General features: G+C 40.9%; 1 protein-coding gene and 2 long non-coding RNA genes across 26 annotated transcripts in view; 2 read left to right on the forward strand and 1 right to left on the reverse strand.

Annotated features, from left to right (window-relative positions):
- The first annotated feature begins 2,619 nt into the window (after positions 1-2,619).
- The window catches only part of LOC126999438 (alpha-2-macroglobulin-like), a 29,734-nt gene continuing 7,682 nt past the window's right edge, over positions 2,620-24,671 (forward strand). Inside the window, exons 1-18 of the mRNA XM_050862028.1 lie at positions 2,620-2,787; positions 6,715-6,905; positions 9,817-10,070; positions 10,677-10,793; positions 11,369-11,526; positions 12,358-12,454; positions 13,688-13,903; positions 14,520-14,663; positions 15,870-16,073; positions 16,410-16,598; positions 17,142-17,316; positions 18,031-18,180; positions 18,573-18,631; positions 20,545-20,605; positions 21,343-21,538; positions 22,331-22,559; positions 22,976-23,202; positions 24,221-24,303. Of these exons, the coding sequence (XP_050717985.1) occupies positions 2,651-2,787; positions 6,715-6,905; positions 9,817-10,070; positions 10,677-10,793; positions 11,369-11,526; positions 12,358-12,454; positions 13,688-13,903; positions 14,520-14,663; positions 15,870-16,073; positions 16,410-16,598; positions 17,142-17,316; positions 18,031-18,180; positions 18,573-18,631; positions 20,545-20,605; positions 21,343-21,538; positions 22,331-22,559; positions 22,976-23,202; positions 24,221-24,303 (2,887 nt within the window). The 5' untranslated portion in view covers positions 2,620-2,650. The remainder of the gene's footprint in view (positions 2,788-6,714; positions 6,906-9,816; positions 10,071-10,676; positions 10,794-11,368; positions 11,527-12,357; positions 12,455-13,687; positions 13,904-14,519; positions 14,664-15,869; positions 16,074-16,409; positions 16,599-17,141; positions 17,317-18,030; positions 18,181-18,572; positions 18,632-20,544; positions 20,606-21,342; positions 21,539-22,330; positions 22,560-22,975; positions 23,203-24,220; positions 24,304-24,671) is intronic.
- LOC126999441 (uncharacterized) lies at positions 2,794-5,081 on the forward strand. Of its 2 annotated transcripts, none has more exons than XR_007753376.1 (2): positions 2,794-4,433; positions 4,574-5,081. It is a non-coding gene; the product is annotated as an uncharacterized LOC126999441 (long non-coding RNA). The 2 variants fall into 2 exon arrangements; XR_007753377.1 differs by having other exon boundaries at positions 4,577-5,081.
- LOC126999439 (uncharacterized) lies at positions 8,266-9,929 on the reverse strand. Of its 23 annotated transcripts, XR_007753375.1 has the most exons (5): positions 9,794-9,929; positions 9,662-9,714; positions 9,586-9,623; positions 9,304-9,529; positions 8,266-9,191 (listed from the first exon to the last, which is right to left on the reverse strand). It is a non-coding gene; the product is annotated as an uncharacterized LOC126999439 (long non-coding RNA). The 23 variants fall into 23 exon arrangements; XR_007753358.1 differs by lacking the exon at positions 9,586-9,623 and having other exon boundaries at positions 9,624-9,714; positions 9,794-9,893; XR_007753363.1 differs by having other exon boundaries at positions 9,304-9,537; positions 9,594-9,714; positions 9,753-9,887.

The following is a 24,671-nucleotide window of genomic DNA, read 5'->3' on the forward strand; positions in this document are numbered from 1 at the left end:
CATTCTCTCTTTCGGGCCGGTCGATAAGAGGATAGTAGGATACCTGGGGAAACCTGTTGGGGAAACTACGCTAGATGTGGCAATCCCAGGCTTCAGTGACACGTGTTATGGGGAAACGGGTTATTTTGACTCACCACAGACTCCAGGGCCGATGTGACGAAGATGAACAGCGCTTCCAGTCACGATTATTGTATATGGATCCAACTTCGCCTTATCCTATTACCTCACACCCCAGGCATATTTTCCTCCTTTAACAAATTCCCCCGAGAAACATTTCCCTCCGTTAGGTTTGTATACAGCAAGTTACTCAACCGCCCCGGTGATAGTAGGCTATAAGTGTTGGCGGGGGGGAGGGGGGGGGTCACTATGATGGATCGACAGCTGGAAAAATAAACAGACAGACAGAAATGAAAGAAAACCAAATCTAGTAAAAATATTGCAGACGTCTTATTTCGAGCTGCTCTCTCTCTCTCTCTCTCTCTCTCTCTCTCTCTCTCTCTCTAGTTAAAATAGTAAAAATATTGCAGACGTCTTATTTCGAGCTGCTCTCTCTCTCTCTCTCTCTCTCTCTCTCTCTCTCTCTCTCTCTCTCTCTCTCTCTCTCTCTAGTTAAAATAGTAAAAATATTGCAGACGTCTTATTTCGAGCTGCTCTCTCTCTCTCTCTCTCTCTCTCTCTCTCTCTCTCTAGTTAAAATATTAAATATATTGCATTCGTCTTATTTAGAGCTGCTCTCTCTCTCTCTCTCTCTCTCTCTCTCTCTCTAGTTAAAATAGTAAAAATATTGCAGACGTCTTATTTCGAGCTGCTCTCTCTCTCTCTCTCTCTATCTCTCTCTAGTTAAAATAGTAAAATATTGCAGACGTCTTATTTCGAGCTGCTCTCTCTCTCTCTCTCTCTAGTTAAAATAGTAAAAATATTGCAGACGTCTTATTTCGAGCTGCTCTCTCTCTCTCTCTCTCTCTCTCTCTCTCTCTCTCTCTCTCTCTCTCTCTCTCTCTCTCTCTCTCTCTCTCTCTCTAGTTAAAATAGTAAAAATATTGCAGACGTCTTGCTCTCTCTCTCTCTCTCTCTCTCTCTCTCTCTCTCTCTCTCTCTCTCTCTCTCTCTCTCTCTCTCTCTCTATTAGGCAACAATGTTATTCACTTGAACACCCACTGATAAGGCACCGGAAACCGTGCTTGTTTTGGTCCTGGCGGCCGTGACTACACCTGTTTGATGAGTAAACGAAAGCATAAAATGAGTATATAAGTAAATAAGCTAACAGAAAAGTAAGTATATAAGTAAGCAACGTTAATTAATTCACGGGTGGCACATCGTAACATGAAGTTTAAACCCCCGCGTAACAACCTAATTGCTTCGTCAGGTTGTCCCATTCCCGCGAAGTGATTGCTCTGATTGGCTTTCGATTGCTTTGCCAACGTAGCTTCATTTGTATTCGGGGCTCAGCGGTTCGGATAATGCAACACTTTTTACCCCCTTCCCCCCCCCCCCCCCCTTTTGTTTTTGCGTTCGTAATTAATCCGTCTGGGGGGTATTTTGAGGTGGGGATAGTGTCTCTTTAAGTACTGTTGTGTTTTTCTCTTTATATAATGATACTATGCGTGTACCCAAATCGTGTGGTTCTTGTCTTACGTATCTGTGTATCCTTACTTGTATAATCACACTCTGTACTGTCTAGGGGTTGGGATTGCATGCTCCTCCCTTCTCCTTTGTTGTTTACTTGGAACAATAAACTATCAATCAATCAATCAATCCTTACCTGTTTCTTCTGGCGGGATTGATACAGGCTCGTAATTTCTCGCATCTTTATTCACTCTTAATATAGCCGTAGTGCCAAAGATGACGCATTAATTAGAAAATAAATCATATAGGCTATTACAGAAGCATAATATCAGTGCTTGCTCGATCTAATCTTTAATGGACCTCAAGTGGGATTATGTTTTGGAGTCCCATAATATGTAACCCCTCTTGAATTTTTAAAGTGTATTAGAGTACTCTATGATATATCCAACACCGAAAGATTCAAGGCCTTTTTAATCGATATGTTTTGCCCCCCGTGACAAACGAGGGCCCCAAAATATCAATGACTTGCGTATGTTAAATTATGTCACTTTCACGTATATATGACTCTTCAGAAAAGTCATTGGGTCATATTCTTGAACATTTTAGCGTATGAAGAAGAGAAGAGGGAAGAAAAGAGAGGAGAAGTAGAGAGAGAAAGAGAGAAGGTACAAAAGAACGGAGAAGAGGAAAAGATTCGAAGGAGAGGAGAGATATGAAGAAGAGAGAGAAAAGGCAGAATTAAGAAGAGGAGAGACTCACATATTTGACAACTCTTCGTAAGGGGGGGGGGGGGTGTATGTAGTTTAATGACCCTGGTGGTAGTTCGACTTCGACAAGGCTTCTATACCATGAACGTGATAAAACACTCACGAGAACCGGATTAGTCTCCCTCTCGGCCTAGGGGAAGAGAGGATATGATGGCGGAAACGTCAAAATACCAACCTATGTAGCCTATTATATGCATTGATTTACACACACGACATTGCTGCCATCTGTATGTAAGTGTGTCCAAGAGCAAGTTTGACCAAAGATTCTAGACTGTCCTTGGGCGTGGCTGTCTCCAAGGAACTCTCACTGGGGTTTTATGGGCAGTGTCACGGTAGAGATCCTCAGTCAGCCGGCGGTCCTGCTTGCGATAGGACGTGACCCGATGGCGTCCTGCAGGTTGTGGGCTGTGTGGTGGGCGGTGCTGGTGACCTTGCTGGCAGGGTGCTGTGACGGGTGAGTATCTAAATTTTAGTACATCCACACCTGCCTCCTCCTCCTCCTCCTTTTTCTGTTGCCAGCCATGATGAAAAATTAAGTATACGAGTTACATGTTTTATTTGTTAATGAATTTATTTGTATTTAGAGTAAGATAAAGCAGATCTTGAGGATAAGAAAGAGGAAGTGGAGTTACAGAAGTATAGGAACTTGAGGAATAAGAGGATAATGTAAAGAAGAGAAAGAGATTTGTTTGTGAATTCATTTGTTTTTACTATAAGATAAAGTAGATCGAGGGAAAGGAATTAAGAGGAAGTGGAGTTAGAGAAGAAGGAAAGGGAGGAATAATTTAATTTCTCTCCTGTTTATTCCTTTTTTTCTTCCTTTTATCTTATTGCAGTGTAGTTTGGTGTATATTTTTTCTTTGGGGATTGGTTGACTCTACTGTCTTCCTGTTTTTTTTCTTCCTTTCTTCTTTCTTCCTTTGCTTTCTCTCCCCTTTCTTCCTTCGCTTTAAATTTCTTCCTTTCTTCTCTATGCAATGTTCGGCTTAATGGAGGATGATTCTATATGGGGATTCGTCTCATCTCCCTTTAATTGCTTTCCTGTTCTTTTCTTTCTTTCCTCTTTCTTCCTTTTGGACGCCTTAGAAAGATAATTTGGGCCGTCAGTCGATCCATTAGCTACAGCGGTCCAGAGGTGTTTCAGAAGCGCTTCGAAACTCTCCTCTTGACGCTCGATCTTGAACTCTCCTGAGCGTGTTGGTATTAAAAAAAAAGATCGTTGTAGAGATTAGGTTATTTCTTTATTTCTTTTCAGACCCAAAAAAATAATAATCAATTGTATACATATGCATTCGCTATATTATGTTGATTCGTGCATCTCTCTCTCTCTCTCTCTCTCTCTCTCTCTCTCTCTCTCTCTCTCTCTCTCTCGAGTTGACCTCCCCCAACCAAAAATCCTTAAGGATAGGCGGGGAGGGAGAGAGAAAGGGGGAGAGGAAGGAGAAAGACAGGGGAGAGTGGGGAAGGGGGAGGAAAGGAAGAGGATAGGAGAGGGAGTAAAAGGAAGGAATAGGAGATCGTAGGACTTTTAAGTAAGGATATAGGAAAGAAAAAAGATGATAGGAGAATGGGGGGTGAAGAGAGAGAGAGAGGGTGTAGGAACAGAGATTAGCGGGCTTTTTTTTTTTAAACATTTTTTTTTTGGTGTTGCCCTTGAGCTATTTCTTTAGCAGTAGGAGGGTAGAGAGAATAAGGGAAGGCATATGGGTAAGAGGTTAGGTAAGGGTAGACAATACAGGGCGTGCACTTGAGGCAGGGGTGGGGGGTGGGGGGAGTGTTGGAAAGACCAGCGTCCACGACTCCACATCCACATCCACATCCTGCCTTGATATGAGAGAGAGGAGGGAGAGAGAGAGAGGGGAAGGGAGGGAGGGAAGATGCCTTGAAGAGGAGGAAGAGGAGGAATCACTCTCACTTGAACTTTACTTGTCATAGCAACTAGATAATAATTCACGGAAGGAGGAGGAGGAGGAGGAGGAGGAAGAGGGGGCGGATGAGATTAGAAGGAAGGAAAACTGGAAGGCTTGGTAAAGTTTTGAAATACTCTAGCCTAGTAATTGAGTTCTTGGTAATGAATGAATATGGAAGTAGAAGGAGGAGGTGGATAAATGAGAGAACAATGAGGAAGAGGAAGTGAGATTAGAAGGAAGGAAAACTGGAAAGATATAGGAAAAGTTTTGAAATTCTACAGTGATTGAGTTCTTGGTAGTGAATGAATGTGGAAGTATTAGGAGGAGGAGGAGGTGGATGAATGAGAGAACAATGAGGAAGAGGAATTGAGATTAGAAGGAAGGAAAACTGGAAAGATATAGGAAAAGTTTTGAAATTCTACAGTGATTGCATGAGGTCTTGGTAGTGAATTCAGATAAGGAGGAGGAGGAGGAAGTAGATGAATGAGATATGGAAGAGGAAGAGGATGAGAAGAAATGAGAGGAGGAGGAAGGAGGGAGGGAGAAGAAAAGTTTAAAAATAAAGTTGTGAAATTAAAAAGGGATTGAGGTACTGGTAGTGAATTCAGATAGGAAGGAGGAGGAGGAGGAAGTAGATGAATGAGCTATCGAGGAGGAAGAGGATTAGAGGAAATGAGATGAGGAAGGAAGGAGGGAGGGAGGAAGAAGCAAAGTTAAAAGAAAAGTTGTGAAATTATTAAATGATTGAGTTCTTGGTAGTGAATGACGCAAGGAGGAGGAGGAGCAGAGAGAGAAGAAAATGATGAATAAGAGGATGTGGGATGTAAAAAAAAAAAGAGGAAGAAAAGAAGGAAAAAAAGAAAGCCCGGAGGAAGCGGGAAATCATTTACGTAATCAAGAGAACAAAATATGGACACGTGTGAAACAGATTAGAAAAAAAAGAAAGACATATAAAAGCAGAAAATAAAGAACGTATTAACTCTTACATCCTCCCTCGTCTATGCACAAAACCACGCCCTCTATCCCTTCCACTACGCCTTCTTCAGGAAATATGTGCTCACTACGGCAGATAGATAGATAGATATATAGAAAGATAGAATGAGAAAAGAAAGAAAACGCTAATATAAACTTTGACAATTACACATGACCACACCACTCACACCACCAGATAGCCTCCTTCCTTATTCGACGCATCCTTCATAAATCAAGTATGTGGTCACTACAATAGATAGATAGATAGATAGATAGATAGATAAATAGACAGATACAAGAAGAAAAGACAGGAAAATGAAGGAACGAAAACAGGAAAATAAGGAAAAAAGGAAGAAGAGAAAACAAGAAAAGAAAAAGAAAAGAAGATGAACAAGGAAAGGAAGGAAAACAAGAAAATAAATGAAAAGAAAGAAGAAAACTAACTATACTACAACCAATATAAGTCTCAGACACATAACCACAGTAGGCTACCTCCTTCTTCGCCGCCTCCTACAGGAAGTATATGCGAGGTCACTATGACAGATCAACAGCTGGAAAAATAAACAGACAAACAGAAATTAAAGAAAACCAAATCTATACATCCTTGACAATGAAAATAAGACCCTTCCTCCCCCCACACAAGATCGACAGCTGGAAAAATAGACAGACAGACAGAAATTAAAGAAATCCAAATCTATACATCCTTGACAATGAAAAAAATTACCCTGCCTACCCCCCCACACAAGACCGACAGCTGGAAAAATAAACAGACAAACAGAAATTAAAGAAAACCAAATCTATACATCCTTGACAATGAAAATAAGACCCTTCCTCCCCCCACACAAGATCGACAGCTGGAAAAATAGACAGACAGACAGAAATTAAAGAAAACCAAATCTATACATCCTTGACAATGAAAAAAATTACCCTGCCTCCCCCCCACACAAGACCGACAGCTGGAAAAATAAACAGACAAACAGAAATGAAAGAAAACCAAATCTATACATCCTTGACAATGAAAAAAAAATTACCCTTCCTCCCCCCCACACAAGATCGACAGCTGGAAAAATAAACAGACAAACAGAAATTAAAGAAAACCAAATCTATACATCCTTGACAATGAAAATAAGACCCTTCCTCCCCCCACACAAGATCGACAGCTGGAAAAATAAACAGACAAACAGAAATTAAAGAAAACCAAATCTATACATCCTTGACAATGACCCTTCCTCCATCCCACGCAAGATCGACAGCTGGAAAAATAGACAGACAAACAGAAATGAAAGAAAACCAAATCTATACATCCTTGACAATGAAAATAAGACCCTTCCTCCCCCCCACACAAGATCGACAGCTGGAAAAATAGACAGACAAACAGAAATGAAAGAAAACCAAATCTATACATCCTTGACAATGAAAATAAGACCCTCCCTCCCCCTCCCCCCTCCCACACCCACCCACACACACTTCATCCTCCTTCCTCAATATGTCTCCTGCAGGAAGTATGTGGTCACGACGCCGCGGGAGTGGGTGCAGGGGGCCATGGCGCAGTTGTGTGTTGATGTGACGGACGAGCAGGCACCTCCAGGCCAGATCACCGTCTCGGCCTTTTATGACCGATGGGAAAGGGACGCAAGGGAACATGTCCGAGTCTTCTTCATCAACAATGTCACGGTTCCCATTCGTGCTGGTGAGATATATGTTGGTGTTTGGATTGTTTGATTGTTTAATTGTTTTTTTCCTGAGTTTTCTTGTTTTGTTTTGTTTTTTGTCCCTTTTCCTTGTTTTCCTGCAGTTGACTTGTTAAAATAAATGAGGCCCCCAGAGGCAAAGGCAGGAACTCGCCACTCAGGCCATTTTCCGTTTTCTCTGGTTTGGAACAGTTCAGGCCTTCCTCTTAACCGGTGAAAAGTTTGGAAGGGATACACAACCTTCTTGACATGCTAAACAAGGGTGAAAGTTCTGTCCCATCACAGTGAGAGCACGAGGTGCCTCTCAAAGGCAGACACAGGAACTCGCCAACACCACGCGCGCCCGGTTGCGCCAATCAGCGTGCTCCACCCCAGCCACACACCTCCCACCAGCCAATCAGCGTGCATCCTTTTCCCTCCGCCACCTCAGTCTGTAAACACTCCCGCGTGTCACACGTGCAGGATTATAACTACGCATTATTTACACATTTTCTCGTGGCGTGAGTTGGTTAGGGAGCACATTAAGAGTTTAAAAACTGTTTCAAGTCATTACTCTCGTGCCAAATCGCCACACAAGAAATATCTACCTCCAGGATTAAACAAAGTTACCTTGTACATGTACAGAGACTGGATTAAGAAGAATAACAACAAAGATAAGGAAGTTAAACAGTGGCTGTATGAATGGATTTTTGACCACGAATTTAATATTGGATTTGAACCCCCCAAGTCTGATTCATGTAATGTTTGTGATCGGGTCAATACCGAGCTCGAGGGCCACAATAAGAATCCTACACAATCATCAAGTTAGATTAAGTTAGGTTACGTAAAGTTATGATTAGGCTAAGTTTGGATAATGAACTTTGCATCCAGTGTGGACTACTTTATTTTTTTCGGAAAACCACTTTATTTTTACGGAAACTACAAGATTACTTTATTTTTACGGATACTACAAGCCCCCACCCCACACCCCCACCCCAAACGCCCCATAGGGACCTCATCTCTTCACTGCTCAACTGTAAAGGATAGTGAGTACAATCTCGTGTATTAATTAACATTTAAAAACACTTTTATTGGTGTAAAAATTTCACCCCTACTATATTTCATTAAAAAAAACATACTTATAAATTACAAAAAAAATATTTACACATTATTTTAGTCTCTGATACTTTTACAGATGTATTTGTCTTGTTCTCAGCTTTCTTTTGATACCAAATCATAACACATTCCTTGACGCAGTATCGTAAAATAAAAGTTACAAAACTTCAAAGCGCTGTATCTCAAAACTATGTTTTGGCGAGTTCCTGCCTTTGCCTCTGGGGGCCTTTTGTTTCTGGTTCCTTTCTTTTTTATACTGTGTTCTTTATTTCCTTTTTTTTTGTTTTCTTTAGTTTCTCTTGTTTTTTTTTCCTTTTTCTTGTTTTCTTTTCTTTCTCCGCCTGGTTTTCTTTCCCTTTTCTTAGTTTTGTTTTCTTTCGCCTCCCGGGTTTTCCTCTTTCTTGTTTTCTTTTCTTTCTCCTCCCGGTTTTCCTTTTTCTTGTTTTCTTTTCTTTCTCCTCATGGTTTTCTTTCCTCTTTCTTGTTTTCTTTTCTCCATTTTCCCTCCGTCTTTTTCGATCTTTGTTTTCTCTTCGTTTTATTCTGTTTTCCCTTCTTCCTTTTTTCTTGTTTTCCCTCGATCCTTCCTTATTCCTTGTCTTCTTTTCTTCGTTGTCCTGACCTTTTTTCTTTTTTTCCATTTTTCTTTTGTTCTATCCTTATTGACCTTTTATTGGGTTTACTTTCTCTGTTATTTCCTTCCTCTTCCTTGTTTTCTTCTCTTCCATTGGTGGCCGATTAAAATATCTACACATTTGAAGATTAAAAAAATAATAATAATACTAATACGTCTTTTTCTTAATTACTTCCTTTTCTTCTTTTTCTCATCTCAAATTTTCCTTTTATCCGTTTTTACTTACTGCTCTGAATTCCTTTTCCTTAATTGTTTTCTTCTCTTCCATTTGTGGTCTATTAATATATCAACACACACGAAGATAAGAAAAAAACACATATCATACTAATACGTCTTTTTCTTACTTCCTTTTTCTTCTTTTTCTCATCACAAATCTTCTTTTTGTTCTGAATTCCTCTTCCTCGTTTTCTTCTCTTCTTCACGAAAAACAAAATCAAACATATCAACTAAACCACCAAAAAACAACTTCAAAACCTCACAAAACATCACTAAACCACCCAAAACAGTCTCAAAACCTCACAAAACATCACTAAACCACCCAAAACAACCTCAAAACCTCACAAAACATAAGTTAAACCACCCCAAAACAACCTCACAACCTAACAAAACATATCAACTAAACCACCCAAAACAACCTCAAAATAAACCACCCAAAACAGTCTCAAAACCTCACAAAACATCACTAAACCACCCAAAACAACCTTAAAACCTCTCAAAACATCACTAAACCACCCCAAAACAACCTCAAAACCTAACAAAATATATCAACTAAACCACCCAAAACAACCTCAAAATAAACCACCCAAAACAACCTCAAAACCTCACAAAACATCACTAAACCACCCAAAACAACCTTAAAACCTCACAAAACATCACTAAACCACCCAAAACAACCTCAAAACCTCACAAAATATATCAACTAAACCACCAAAAACAACCTCACAAACAACCTTAAAACCTCACAAAACATCACTAAACCACCCAAAACCTCAAAACATCACAAAACATCACTAAACCACCCAAAACAACCTCAAAACCTCACAAAACATAAGTTAAACCACCCAAAACAACCTTAAAACCTCACAAAACATCACTAAACCACCCAAAACCTCAAAACCTCACAAAACATCACTAAACCACCCAAAACAGCCTCAAAACCACATGCATTCTCGCGACTCCAGGCAAAGCACAGTTCTGCGAGGACATCCAAGTACCTCGACTGCCCCATGAGCATCGTTTCCACACCTACATGACCCTGTGGCTGCGGGGACACGTGGCCGGGGAGTTCCTCAACCAGACGCAGCAGGTGATCATGATGGGCCAGACGCAGAAGCTCTTCATACAGACGGACAAGTTCCTCTACCAGCCCGGGCAGACGGTGCGGTTTAGGCTCCTGACGATGCATCTCACCAATACCTCCGTCAGTACCAGAAATGTAAGTACCTCCGTTAGTACAGGAAATGTAAGTAGCGGTTTCTTATACTTAATTATTTTTTTTCTTGCTTTTCACCGACACCTCGATCCGTCAGTACCAGATATGTATAATATATAAGTACGTATATATTCAGCGGTCTTTTGGATTTCTTTTCATACTTAACCAAATTACTTACTAACTAACTTACTTTCTAACTAACTAACTTACTTACTTGCCTACTTTTTTTTTTTTTTTTGCTTTCTTACTCGTTTTAGTTTGAGCCTCAACTTCATAACCTTTTTTTATTTTTATTTTATTTTGATCTTGTTTCAATCTAGCTGTTTCGATCGCCTTCATGAATGATTGGAAGCCTTTTTGATAGACTATATATGTAAAAACCGTGTCTAATAACTGTTCTTTCACCTTTCTCACCTCGTTTCATTTATAGAGTACAGTTTCATTTAAGTATAATAACTATATCGTTCGTTTTCGTAAGGTATAATAGCATTTTTGAGGTTTATTCTTTTTAGCTATGGTTTTGCATAGCCTAACCATGTCACTTCTTTCTTCCTTTTCCTTTTCTTTCATTTATTTATTCATTTTATCTTTCCTTTTGTGTGTGTGCAGTACCCCAAGGTGTGGGTGAAAACTCCTAAGGGGACACGCATCGCCCAGTGGAACAACGTGGATAACTCAGCTGGCCTCGTCCACCTCGAGATGACTCTTGCTGACGAGCCTCTGCAGGTCAGTGAGGGGCTACCACACACACACACACACACACACACTAAAAATATCAGCTGTGGTCTATTGTATTCTTGTTGCGTGAGGTTCCTTTCTTCAACTTTCCTGGGGTTCTTGACGCTAGATGGCAGCTCAGGCGTCTGCTCAACCTGGAGATAACACTTGCTGACGAGCCTCTGCAGGTCAGTGAGGGGCTACCACACACACACACACACACACTAAAAATATCAGCTGTTGTCTTATTAATTGTATTCTTATTGCGTGAGGTTCCTTTCTTCAACTTTCCCGGGGTTCTTGACGCTAGATGGCAGCTCAGGCGTATGCTCAACGTCATCGCCGTCACGCCAACATGTGTGGAAGAGAAGGTGGGGGAGGGGGGTGGCTTAAAAATTCCCTCGTTTAGAAGTAATACAATATAAGACTTTAATGTTCTTCCTCACTCTTAAAGGGGGTATCACACTGTCTCCTCGGTATTCTTGGGTGTAACACGTCTTCATAGCTACAGTTCGTTTTAGTATTCACAGGAGCTTGAGTAACATGTATCCAAGCAATCCAACACCTTGTAAACCCATTCACAGGGAGGGTATAGGATCCATGTCAAGACGGAGGGCGGCGACAAGGAGACCGGCCACTTCGAAGTCAGAGAATACAGTCTGCCGCGCTTCGAAGTAACCGTGGCCCCTAAGAAGAAGTACATCGCTTCGGACCACTCCATCATCGCTCGAGTTTGTGCTATGTACGTCAATTACTGTTGTTACTATTACCATTACTATCACCATCATCATAATTCCTCAAAATCTCAGCTGGAAACTTCATACCGTACCTCATCTTTTGCTAAATCCTCTCACATCATCTATTTCCAAAGGCCAAAAAAAGAGATCAGTCAGGTTCTAATGTGTTTTCTTAGGTTCATGGTACAGAAGAAGGGTCAAACTACCAGAAGGGTCATAAAACTAACCCTGGAAATGGCCACAACTCCCATGAAAGCCTTGTCAAAATCTTGGCTGGAACCTTCATACCTCATCTGTTGCTAAATCATGCAATCATCCAATATAGAATGCCACGGTTGGGATTTTCAGATGCCTCCACCTCTCATAAATTTCCATAGGCCAAAAAAGAGATCAGTCAGGTTCTAATGTGTTTTCTTAGGTTCATGGTTCAGAAGAAGGGTCAAACTACCATAAGGGTCATGAAACTAACACTGGAAATGGCTACGACTCCCATGAAAGCCTTGTCAAATGTATTAAAAAAAAGATCAGTCAGGTTCTAATGTGTTTTCTTTGGTTTATGGTACAGAAGAAGGACGGGTCAAACTACCATAAGGGTCATGAAACTAACCTTGGAAATGGCCTCAATCCCCATGAAAGCCTTGTCAAATGTGATAAAAAAAAAGATCAGTCAGGTTCTAATGTGGTTTCTTAGGTTCACGATACAGAAGAAGGCCGGGTCAAACTACCAGAAGGGTCATAAAACTAACCCTGGAAATGGCCACAACCCCCATGAAAGCCTTGTCAAATGTGTTCGCTCAGGTGGTGAAATGTTTAATAATGTGACCCTAATTTCCCAGGTACACATATGGCCAGCCAGTGAAGGGAAGCCTGACCCTGGAGGTGAACAACTTCCGGTCTGGCAGTTGCTGGAAGTCCATCAACATCACGAGCTCGGTAAGTAATATTTATGCTGTTGTCGTTAAATGGTCCTCCTTCTTCTTCTTTTCTTAATTTTTAGTCCGTCTTCTTCCATTCTTGAGGTTGGACTTGCGATGATCCTCCTCCATCTTGGTTGATCCTTAACCCGTCCGCTGCGATTGGCACGGATTTGGCTTTCACTGGTAGTCTGGTAACATATATACTCCCAGCAGGTCTTTCTCTGCCTCTGTGGTGGATAGTGGAGTGTTTCCCATGTGGTACTGGTACGCTGTATTTCCCCTCCCATTTTTCTTCATTAAATTGTAACAGCCATTTTTTGTTCCATTCCTGTAGCTTGGTGATGTCTTCTTGTAGGAAATCCGCAGTCATGGGGTTAATCCTTCCTTCATTCCTAATACTTCCAAGTCTTGCTGCTCTGTTCCTCTCCATGTCTGCTCCTAGAATAAAACTAAATTCACGTTAAAGAAAAAACTCTAAACACACCTATGGAGAAAGCCTCTATAATGGCGTACGTGTATATGCTTTTCTCTACAACCATGTGTATTCTTTTTGTGTTTCATTTTCTTTTTGTATAAGTCAATTAGACATATAAAAGTAAGTCAATTAATCTTAAGCAATACCAGTAATTATTGGCTGTGTAGGCCTATGCTTTTCTCTACAACCATGTGTACTATTCTCTTTTTATGTCTTGTTTTCTTGTTTTAAAAGTCAGTTAAACAAATAAAAGTTAGGCCAGTAATCTTATACAGTAATTAGCTTTTGAAATTTAGGCTTTGTATATGCTTTTCTCTACAGTAAAGATTGATATTGTTAATCCCTTGACTGCGGATATCCTACAAGAAGACATCACCAAGCTACAGGAATGGAACAAAAAGTGGCTGCTAAAATTCAATGAAGAAAAATGTAAAGTCATGCACCTTGGGAGGGGATATCCAGCATACCAGTACCACATGGGAAACACTCCACTATCCACCACAGAGGCAGAGAAAGACCTGGAAGTATACCAGGCTACCAGTGAAATTCAAATCCATGCCAATTACAGCGTACGAGTTAATGCTCAAGTATCTCATCTCCTCAGACCATTATCACTGAACCAATCTATATTTCCCCTTCTGCAGATCCATGGGTGTAAACCAGGCTACCAGTGAAATCCAAATCCATGCCAATTACAGCGTACGAGTTAATGCTCAAGTATCTCATCTCCTCAGACCATTATCGCTAAACCAATCTATATTTCCCCTTCTGCAGATCCATGGGTGTAAAGAGCTTCAGATTGAGTTAGTGACCATGAGGGTGATAGACTGCAGGGTGAACAGGCTGCAACTAAGAGCCCTTATCGAGGAGGAGGGAACAGAGGTACTCCTGCAGGGCCTGTCCAGTGCCGAGATCTCCAGTTCTGCCTTCACCTTCAAGAAAGTCTTCCAGAGTGACTACAAGAAGCCCGGCCTCCCTTACACTCTCAAGGTGAGACATGAGTTAGACAGCTCATGGACACAAAATAAACAGAATAAGATGCCAAAAGAGAGGTCACCTTATTGCACCTTATCCTTAAATCAAATACTGTCCCCTCCTCTTCTTCCTCCTCCTCCTCTTCCTCCTCCTCCCATCTCTGTTCTTCCACTTTCTCCAGCTGTCCTTAAGTTTATTTTTTGCTCCTTTTCTTTCTCATTCTTCTTATTTTTCTTTCTCTACATTCTTGACCTATTCCTGAATTTATTACTTGCTCCTTTTCTTTCTTATTTTCTTATTCTTCTTTCTCTCCACTTTCTTGACCTGTTCCTAAGTTTATTTCTCCTTTTCCTTCTTATTCTTCTTATTCTTCTTTCACCTAAGAATTATATTACAATGAGAAAAAAAAAAAAACACTTGATCTTGACCTCCTGAAATTGACCTCTCTTTTGGTTACTCCTCTTAACTCTTTTTTATAGGAGCAGTGATTTACAGGCTTTTTTTTATTATTGTTTTCTTTTTTTGCCCTTGAGCTGTTTCCTTTACTGTAAAAAAAAAAAAAAAGTACAATGATGCATAGCTAATACTCATTGATTCTTATTCTTAATTCTTATCCATCAACCTCTCGCAGGTGAAGGTGGAGAGGCATGACGGAACACCTGCAGTAAATGTGCCTGTGGAGATGTGCAAAGGTGATGCCTGTAGGAACCTCACGGTGCCTGATAATGGAATGATCATAACCAACGTGGGGAAGGAGACGTTCGAAAACATCAGAGTGAGTTGACGGGATGAAGGGAAATTTGTACCATCCATTGCACTCCCATCCTTGCTGACCACTGAAGATGCCTTGTCACAGGAGGGGCAGTGCCATACATACATATACATTTTTTTTTTTCTTTTATCGTGTACGCCTTTAGTGCCGGTAGGCTTTCTTGAGGGGCCTGGATGGTAGTCAGTCCCAGCCCGTCATGGCGCAGGCAAGTGTTTATAGTGGCGCCATCTTCTCTTGGCTCATGCTGCCCCCCGGAACTCCTTCTTGATTCACTTGGACGGTTTCCTCTAGAGTCCAGGTTGATGAGTGGTCTTCAGGACAGCATGTGGGTAGTTTTAAGCCACTCGGCGGTGACTGAAAAATCTGAGGTGGTAGCGTGGGGATTCGAACCCGCGTTGTCCATCACGCGGTGAATGTGGGCCCAGTACGGTACCACTCAGCCACCGCCTACCCATACTACATACATACATTGATACATACATATACATACTTGTACTTTCAGCTTCACTCCCATAACAAAAGGAGGTTTATTAATTATTAGATCTATTGAAACAAATAGTGAGGTACATAAACATAGTTAATATCCTGTATATCACAATGACGTAAAACTACACACACACACACACAAAAAAAGAAATTCATCTGTTGACGCTGGAAGAAAGAAGATTACAGTATATAAACTAATGAGTGACTTAGAGGAATTGATTATATAGAACTATTATTTAAAAGGGGAAATAAAGACGGAGATGTTGAGAGGTCATAAGAAAAGCTGAGAAAGGGAGGATATTCTAATGACACCAAAAATCACAGGTCTCCCCATAGAAATATAAACACTTAGAATGAATTAGAAGAAGAGGTGATGGAGGCAAAGAGTGTATGGGGAAATTTAAGGAAAAACTGGACAAATATAGGTATGGAGACAGGACCGTGCAAGTGTAGCTGAGGCCATAAATACAACTAGGTAAACACACACACACATACACACACACACACAGTAACAACCTCACAATGTACCTATACTAGCAGAAACTGAATTAAATAGCAAACACGTGTTCTCTGCTATTCCCAGATGAAGGCCTTGCACAGCCGCCTCAATTAGGTAAACACACACACACACACACACACACACACACAGTATCAACCTCACAATGTACCTATACTAGCAGAAACGGAATTAAATAGCAAACACGTGTTCTCTGCTATTCCCAGATGAAGGTCTTGCACAGCCGCATCATGCTGAACGACGCGAGCTTCTTGACAGACGTAAGGCGATACTTCTCCCCCTCAAACTCCTCGCTGATGATCTACACCCCGGACGAGGAGCTCAAGTGTGCCGACGGGGAGCCGAGCAATGAGTATAGCCTCCCGGTGTTATTCATCACTGATCAGGCCAAGGCTGCCATCACTGTCCAGGTTTGTGTCGTGGGTGAGGTGCTACGAGTGTGCTTCTACTGTTGTCCGAGTTGCTATGTGGTCACCTTCCTATTCAAAGTGCTGGTGATTTTTTCTCTTCCACTCCTGGCAATTATAGACTCCCTCCTACCTTGTGTTCATCCTTCTCATGTCTTCTTAAATACAGTATCGCCAGGTCTTCTTCAGTCTTTGTTTTGTGTTATCATGTGGAAAGAAGTACCAACACATTGTCCATCTTCACCCTCAAAACAACTATTTCTTTTCCTTCCCATACATAGAAAAATATACCAAACCAACGTCATTCTTCACCGAAACAAACTCCCCTTTTCCCTGCAGGTCATATCCAAGCGCAGCATTCAGTACTTGAAGACTCAGGAGTTTGACTTGGTGCCCGGGGACCTGCACCTCGAACCCGATGACCTAGTTGAACCCCTTGAAGAACCTCCTGTGGGCACAAGACGCGGCATGCTGAACATTCCCATCACGCTGCCCTTCTCCCTGCACTCCGTCACCCCCTTGGCCAGAGTAAGGGAGAGAGAGATTTACATAGATTTACATAGATAACCAGGCCACACAAATGCTATGGTCGAGACTGGTCTGCTCATAAACCGAAATGAAACTGCAATAAATCCGAGCTCAGTTTTCACAGGCTGTATAACTAATGATTTTAAAACACTTCCATCCTTTATTTCTCTTGTATTTCTTGTATTCTCTCAAAAAACAATAGCACTAAATAAGACTGAATTTTGTAGAGTATAGAGGCAATTTTTACAGGCTGTATAACTAATTATTTTAAAACACTTCCATCTTTTATTTCTCTTGTATTTCTTATATTCTCTCAAAACGCAATAGCGGCAAGTAGCGGGCTTTTTTTTTTTTGTAGCCTTTGAGCCGGATCCTTTGATGTAAAAAGAAAAAAAAAACTAATTAAGAATGAATTTTGTGGAATGTATATTGATTTGTGTGTTTGTGTGTGTGTGTGTGTGTGTGTGTGTGTGTGTGTGAGTGAGCTTTTATGGTATTTCCGTTTCACTCAGCGTACTCATTACTCTTTTTATGACTCGTTAGGTGTTGGTGTGGCTGGTGCGGCCTGACGGAGAGGTGGTGGCAGACGCGAGAGATATCAAGGTCCAGAAGTGTCTCCCTAACAAGGCTGAGCTGGCGTGGTCCCAAGACGTCGCTGAACCCGGAGAGGAGGTGGAGATGCGCCTCACCTCAGCACCTAACTCACTGTGCAGCTTAGGTGTGTTTATTTACCTTTTATTTACAGCAATGGAGGCAGCTCAAGGCCAAAACACAAAGAGAAACAAAAGAACAAGGATGGAAATTGACCTCTCTTTCGGCCACCTCTTGATTTTTTTTTTGTGGGAGCAGCGACTAGCGTTTTTTTTTTATTATTATTGTTTCCTTTTTGTGTGCCCTTGAGCTGTCTCCTTTGTTGTAAAAAAAAAAATGCTACTGTGAATGAAGGAAAATGAATGAGGAGCCAAAAGAGAGATAAATTTATTTCGAGTGGTGAGGTGTTTTGATTCACGATCTAGAAAGAGTTCAAGTTACAGGCAGGAGGAAATATATACAGACAAAGGATGGCTGTTTCAGAGCTTACCAGTTTACCTCTACAGTTTTTCCGAGTACGTGTCAAACTTAGCTGTCAACCAATTCAACCTGTCCGCTGCGATTGGCACAGATTTTGCCTTCACTGGTAGCCTGGTAACATATACTCACAGGTCTTTCTCTGCCTCTGTGGTGGATAGTGGAGTGTTTTCCATGTGGTATTGGTATGCTGGATATCCCTTTATATTTTTCTTCACTGAATTGTAGCAGATACTTTTTGTTCCATTCCTGTAACTTGATGATGTCCACTTGTAGAAAATCCACAGTCAGGGGGTTAAATAGTGCAGTAGTAATAATCCTACATGATCCTAATCCTATCCTATACTAATACATCCTTCCCCAGGTGTTGTGGACAAGAGCTCCCTTCTCCTGGACACCCGCCCCAAGTCCCTCACCCTGGACAGCATCTTCAGTTCCCTCGAGAGCTTCTACATCCCCCGGTGGTACTCGAGGCAGTATAATGACATTGAACACTGCAGGGACCAGTTGGGAGGTCAGCGTTAATGTCCTCTTGGTTATGAAGGGTTGATTTCTTGCACATATATAACTCGTATTCTTAACCCTGTAGCAGCCGGGATCATGTTTCTGAATGGTCCCTCCAAGCGAGAAAAATGAGAAAAAATCATCACTCACGCAAACCATTTCATAATATATATCAACGCATTTGTGATCAGTTTATGCATCATCTATTTTTGGGGGTTTATATCATGGCAAAAATGTGGCCCGTCGCTGGTACATGGTAAAGCCACAAATTTGGCCCGTCGCTGCTACCGGGTTAAAGTAAAAATGGAGATAGGCGAAGGTTCCCAGAGAAGAAAGGAACCATATTTATTTGCAAGTTTTTAATGTTTTTAGTAATGTTAGTTTGTCCTTCTCTGTTCCCAGATGTGGAGAGGTTCCGATCCTACTTCACCCGATACGTTGATTCCATGTGGATGTTTAGCGTAAGTATTGCAGTGTCAAGGATGAATTTTTAGAGGAAGCTCATATTCATTAACCCTATCCGATCCGACGTTTTCAAATTTTCTGCGTTTTTCTGTATGACTGTTTTTCTTCTAGAGTTAATAAGACAAAAAGGTGTATCGTTTTGATCGAAGTTCCTGAGGGGAGGCCAGATTTGTCCCCCCTTGGATCAGATAGGGTTAAGTGTTTTGAAAAGGATTGGCATGATCGGACATTGAAGAGAAGAGCCTGTAGTATTCTTAAATGTATCCTCCTTTTACTTGTTTGAAAAGTCTCACATAGAAGTTGCTCGGCTTTTCACGGGCTGTTTTGTGATAGCTTTACACGACTTACGCACCCTGAACTTTTGGCAGTGTTTACCTTAGAGATGATTAAGAGGCGAGGAAGCTAACTAACTCACAGGGGTGCCTCTTCTCAGTGAATCTGTCTCCAGTCTGTCACACCGATTTACACACCCAGAGCTTTTGGCAGTGTTTACCTTAGTGATTGCTTGCCTTAGTGATGGTTAAGAGGCGAGGGAGCTAAATAACTCACAGGGGTGCCTCTTCTCAGTTTATCCTACCTCCAGTTTGTCATACCTATTTTTTAAAGTGTTCACGCTGGGGTTCTCTGCAACACTGGAGGGGAGACTGTTCCATTTGGTCACCACTCGGGCATCGAAAAAGTTCCTCCTCCTCCGTGTGTTCTGTCATAATAATCTGCTTGGTTGAGGGATGTGGAATGCTTATACTTGGCAATTCTGAACTTCTTTTTGTTTGTATGGAACTGATTCTGGTGATACACAGGAGGCAAGAGTGATTTAATTCTAAGACACAAACTATTCATATTTAATTCTGTAGTTATTACCTTTCATGTTTATTAGCATACACACTTCTATTAACATAAAAATCTATAGTTAATCAGAATATTCTTACATACTTTTAACTAGGGTGGAAATTACTATATATATTCCAGTCTCTTTGCTCATAGAATTTCCCTCGTAACTCAACTGCACATATTACATCAATCAATAATGTGAAAATATATACTTGGTCAAATATTGCTAATCCATTGAGCTTGTGTGGAAATTACTATATATATTCCAGTCTCTTTGCTCATGGAATTTCCCTCGTAACTCCACTGCACATAAATTATTACATCAATCAGTAATGTGAAAATATATACTTGATCAAATATTGCTAATCCATTGAGCTTGTGTGGAAATTACTATATATATTCCATTCTTTGCTCATGGAATTTCCCTCGTAACTCCACTACACATAAATTATTACATCAATCAATAATGTGAAAATATATACTTGATCAAATATTGCTAATCCATTGAGCTTGTGTGGAAATTACTATATATATTCCAGTCTCTTTGCTCATGGAATCTCCCTCGTAACTCCACTACACATAAATTATTACATCAATCAATAATGCGAAAATATATACTTGGTCAAATAATGCTAATCCATTGAGCTTGTGTGGAAATTACTATATATATTCCAGTCTCTTTGCTCATGGAATCTCCCTCGTAACTCCACTACACATAAATTATTACATCAATCAATAATGCGAAAATATATACTTGGTCAAATAATGCTAAATCCATTGAGCTTGTTTTTTATTTTTTTTAACATTAAAGAAAACTGCTCAAGGGCAACAAAAAGAGTGAAAAAAACAAAAAAAACAAAGCCAGCTACTCGCCGCTCCCACAAAAGACAAAAATAAAGAGTAAAGTCCAAATTACTATACATATTCTTTTCTCTCTGTACACGAAACTTCCCTCACACTTCCACTGCCTCCATTACTTCAATCAATAACATCAAAATATATAGGTGATCAAATTATTACATATTCTATTCTCCTTACTTACGGGATTTCACTCACACTTTCTCCGCACGTTCTACAGCAATCCGGCCTCTACGTGTTCTCCGACCTGAGGCTGAATACGCGGCTGTGCGAGGTGATGGGTAAGTCTGCAAGGGGGGCCAATGAGAGCCGGGTGTACGTGTTTACTCCTTACCTTACCGTCACTGTTGCTTGGAGTTTTGATATCCGAGTCTGCTCATTGAGGGGGTTGTTTGGGTATATGTTTGTTTTTTTCCCTCTCATTTCCCTTCATGAATTTCACCACTTCTACTACTACTACTACTACTACTACTACTACTACTACTACTATGACTAATCCTGCACCCCCCTACACTGTCACACTTTTTTTAGCATGATGGTACACATAATAGACAAATTTAAAGTACGAGGAGTGTATTGTTAACATAATTCTATAAGGCCGTTACTGAGCTATATTTAAAAGTCGTGAGTCTTGCATAATATAATATACCAGTGAGTCTGTATCCCAGGAAGCACGTAAAAATAATTCATAATCTTCGGTCAGTATTCTCAGATGACGTCAACTATTTTTAAAGGAGATTAATCAGGCTTTCACGAGTATTTGTTTCACGTTCATGGTACAGAAGCTTTGCCAAACTACCACCAGGGTCATAAAACTACCCCACCCACAATGAAAGCCTTGTCAAATGCATGTATGCTGTGCCTGGGCTCGGAAACGCTGAAGAATACATTCCTTTGTTTTCTAATTGAGTACTCCCACAGACAGATTAACCCACCCTCAATGAAAGCCTTGATAAACATGTGTGTGCTGTGCCTGGGCTCGGAAACGTTTAAGAATACATTCCTCTGTTTTCTTTAGAGTTCCCCTACAGACAGAGTATAGGCCCTGGGTTTGGCTTGGTTGATGTGAGGGGGCAAGGGGGCATCGAGTCCTATGCGGACTCCACCTTAAGTTCTAATAGAATTGCTGGTAGTAGCCCGGTGCAGGAAGGACAAGAAGGAAGAGCTCGCACCGACTTCCCCGAGACATGGCTTTGGGATCTTTATGTCCTTCCGTAAGTAAACTATCATTCACACATGGTTAAGCAATAGAATAGGAGGCTAAACATATGTGTGATAACAATGCTTTATATAAGACCTAACTGCTTTCAGCACAGACTTACACTTACAAACAAGATCACAAACACTCACATTGACATTGATCCACACACACATACTTACACAACACAGTCAATGTACTCGTAACACACACATCCATAAATACCAAACATATCACACTAACACTGACGCATACAAGCACTCATACTTTCCACGCACCATACGTGACTGGAACAGCCTCCCTCAACAGATTTTAGACTGCGGTACAATAGACTCATTCAGAAAACAAATTCACACTCACTTGTCACCACAACACACCAACACTTACAATTACATTCCTAACTCTTTTTTATATGAGCAGTGATTTGCAGGCTTTTTCTCATTATTGTTTATTTATTTATATTTTTTTGGCCCTTGAGCTGTTTTCTTTACTATAAAAAAAATAGACATACAGAATAAACTACTACTTTTTAATCAATATATTTACTTCTGAGGCACCTATTGAAGCTGCCTCACCCTGCTTAGTACTTGAACCCTTTTATTTCCTCTGTTGAATGATTATCAGAACTCTATAGCAGATGTAAGAATTAAATATATATGAGGAGTTCTCTACTTCAGCGATTCTGGCACCTACTCAAACCTCGATCCTTACCCTGCCCGATATCGTTGAACCCTTTCCTCCGTTGAATGCTTATCTGAATTCTATAGCAGATGTAGGAATTCCATACATGACTCCTCCTCAATTTCAGGGACACTGGCACCTACTCAAGCCAACTGACCTTGCCCGACACCATCACGGAGTGGGTGGGTCAGGCTGTCTGCGTCCACCCTCAGGAAGGTCTTGGCCTCTCGCAGTACTCTAATGTCACCACCTTCACCCCCTTCTTCCTGGACCTCACTCTGCCGCCCTCCATCAAGCGCGGGGAAACACTTGGAGTCCTCGTCTCCGTCTTTAACTACCTCCGAGACCCCTTACCTGTGAGTACACCTGGGGTCAAGATTTTTTTTTTTTTTTTTATTTATTTATTTATTTTTATTTTTTTAGAGTAACAGAAGTGGCAATAACTAAAAACTTTCGTTCTTTTTTTCTTTCACTGGAGGAGCGTCTGCCCGGCTTTTTTTTTTTTGTTGCTGTTTGTCGTTTTTTGCCCCTTGAACAAACTCCCTTCCTTGTATTGAAAAAAAAGTTCCAAATATTTAATTCCCATTCTCGTCAAGATTTATTTTATTTTTTTTAGAGTACGGTAACGGGAACTTTTTTTGTTGTTGCTGTTTTTTTGTTTTTTGCCCCTTGATCAAACTCCCTTTCTTGCGTTGAAAAAAAAGTTCCGTGTATTTCATCCACATTCTCGTAAGTCTCCCCTCACATCCTCATCCTTTTCCCTCCTCAACAGGTTATTCTTAAGCTCCATGGAAGCACCGAGTATGACATTGTGAGGGACCCGACAAGCCAGCTGCCGGATGGGGTCATGGAGGTATGTGTGGCGGGCAGCAGCAAGGTGGTCATGAACGTGAAGATCAAGCCAACCAAGATAGGACAGGTCAACATCACTGTGGGGGCGACGGTGAACCAGAATCCAGGGACGGAGTGTGGAAATTCCGCTCCTCAGGTCATAAGAAGGTTAGTGTGTTATATTAGATCTTCCATTTAGTGTGTCTCTTCATAATGACTTCCGTGTAACGCCCTTTTTCTTTCTCTTTTCCTCTCTCCAGCCTCTGTTCTTTCCCTTTCTCCTTCATTTTCCTCTTTCCATTTTTCCTCCTTTCTCTCCTTTCACATTCTCAGTCCTTGTTCCACACTCCCCTCTACCCCTTTCTCTTTCACTCCCTTCTTTCCTCTTCTCTCCTTTCTCTCTTTTCTTCTCTCTAGCTTCCTTTTCTTCCCTTTCTCCTTCATTTTCCTCTTTCCATTTTCCCTTCTTTCTCTCCTTCCACATTCTCAGTCCTTGTTCCACGCTCCCCTCTCCTCCTCTCTCGTTCATTCCCTTCTTTCCTCTTCTCTCCTCTCTCTCTTTTCTACTCTCCAGCTTCCTTTCCTTCCCTTTCTCTCTCACTTTTCTGTTCCATTTTCTCATCTTCCTGTCCTCTCGAATTCTCATCCATTCCACAGATTAATGTATATCAGTCTGCTATGTGTGTGTGTGTGTCTGTGTGTGTGTGTGTGTGTGTGTGTGTGTGTGTGTGTGTGTTTACCTAGTTGTAATGTACAGAGCCTGAGCTACGCACACTTGTATAGTCCTGTTTTCATATCTATGTTCATCTATTAATTTTTCCTTAACGCTTCTTATACTTTTTGTCTCCCCACCACATCCTCATTTAATTTGTTTCAAGTGCCTGTGCTTCTGTGATGAAAACTATACTTCTCTGTGCGTGTGTGTGTGTGTGTGTGTGTATGTGTGTATTTACCTAGTTGTAGTTTTACAGGGCCTGGGCTTTACGCTCATGTGGTCCCATCTCCGTATCTACATTTATCCAAGTTTTCCTTTAAACTTTGCATACTCCTCACCGATACTACATCCTCACTTAGTCTGTTCCAAACCTCTATATTTCTTTGCGGGAAGCTATATTTCTTTATGTGTGTGTGTGTGTGTGTGTGTATTAGTTATGATTGGGATTTCTTATGAGTTTTTTAATTGCAGCGACACATTGGTGAAGCCCATAACTGTGAAGGCTGAAGGTTTCCCGAGAGAGAAGACGTGGAACAAGTATATATGTGCCGATGGTAATGTCGTTGATGCAGTTGAAATTCTACACTGGAATATTAATCTGAGACATGAAAATATAAATGATTGACCTTAATTATCTCAACAACAGCTTAGTTCTATTCCTTAGCTAACTTTTCCGCAGTATTTTTTCACCTAATATATGTTTGCTGATCAAAATGGTATATCGTCACCTTCGTAAACAAACCACCTAAGTCATTATTTTCTACTTTACAGGAAATCAGAAAAGAACTGTCATTAACTTATTTGACTTAAGATTTAGGCAGAAATGAAAAGGCCAATTCTAGAACACTCAGACCCTGAATGGTGAAGGCAACTATACAAAGATGGCCGTCACATGATGAAAAATTGATGTAAACAAAAACCT

This window comes from Eriocheir sinensis, chromosome 16 (assembly GCF_024679095.1).
Source record: "Eriocheir sinensis breed Jianghai 21 chromosome 16, ASM2467909v1, whole genome shotgun sequence".
Lineage (NCBI taxonomy): Eukaryota > Metazoa > Arthropoda > Malacostraca > Decapoda > Varunidae > Eriocheir > Eriocheir sinensis.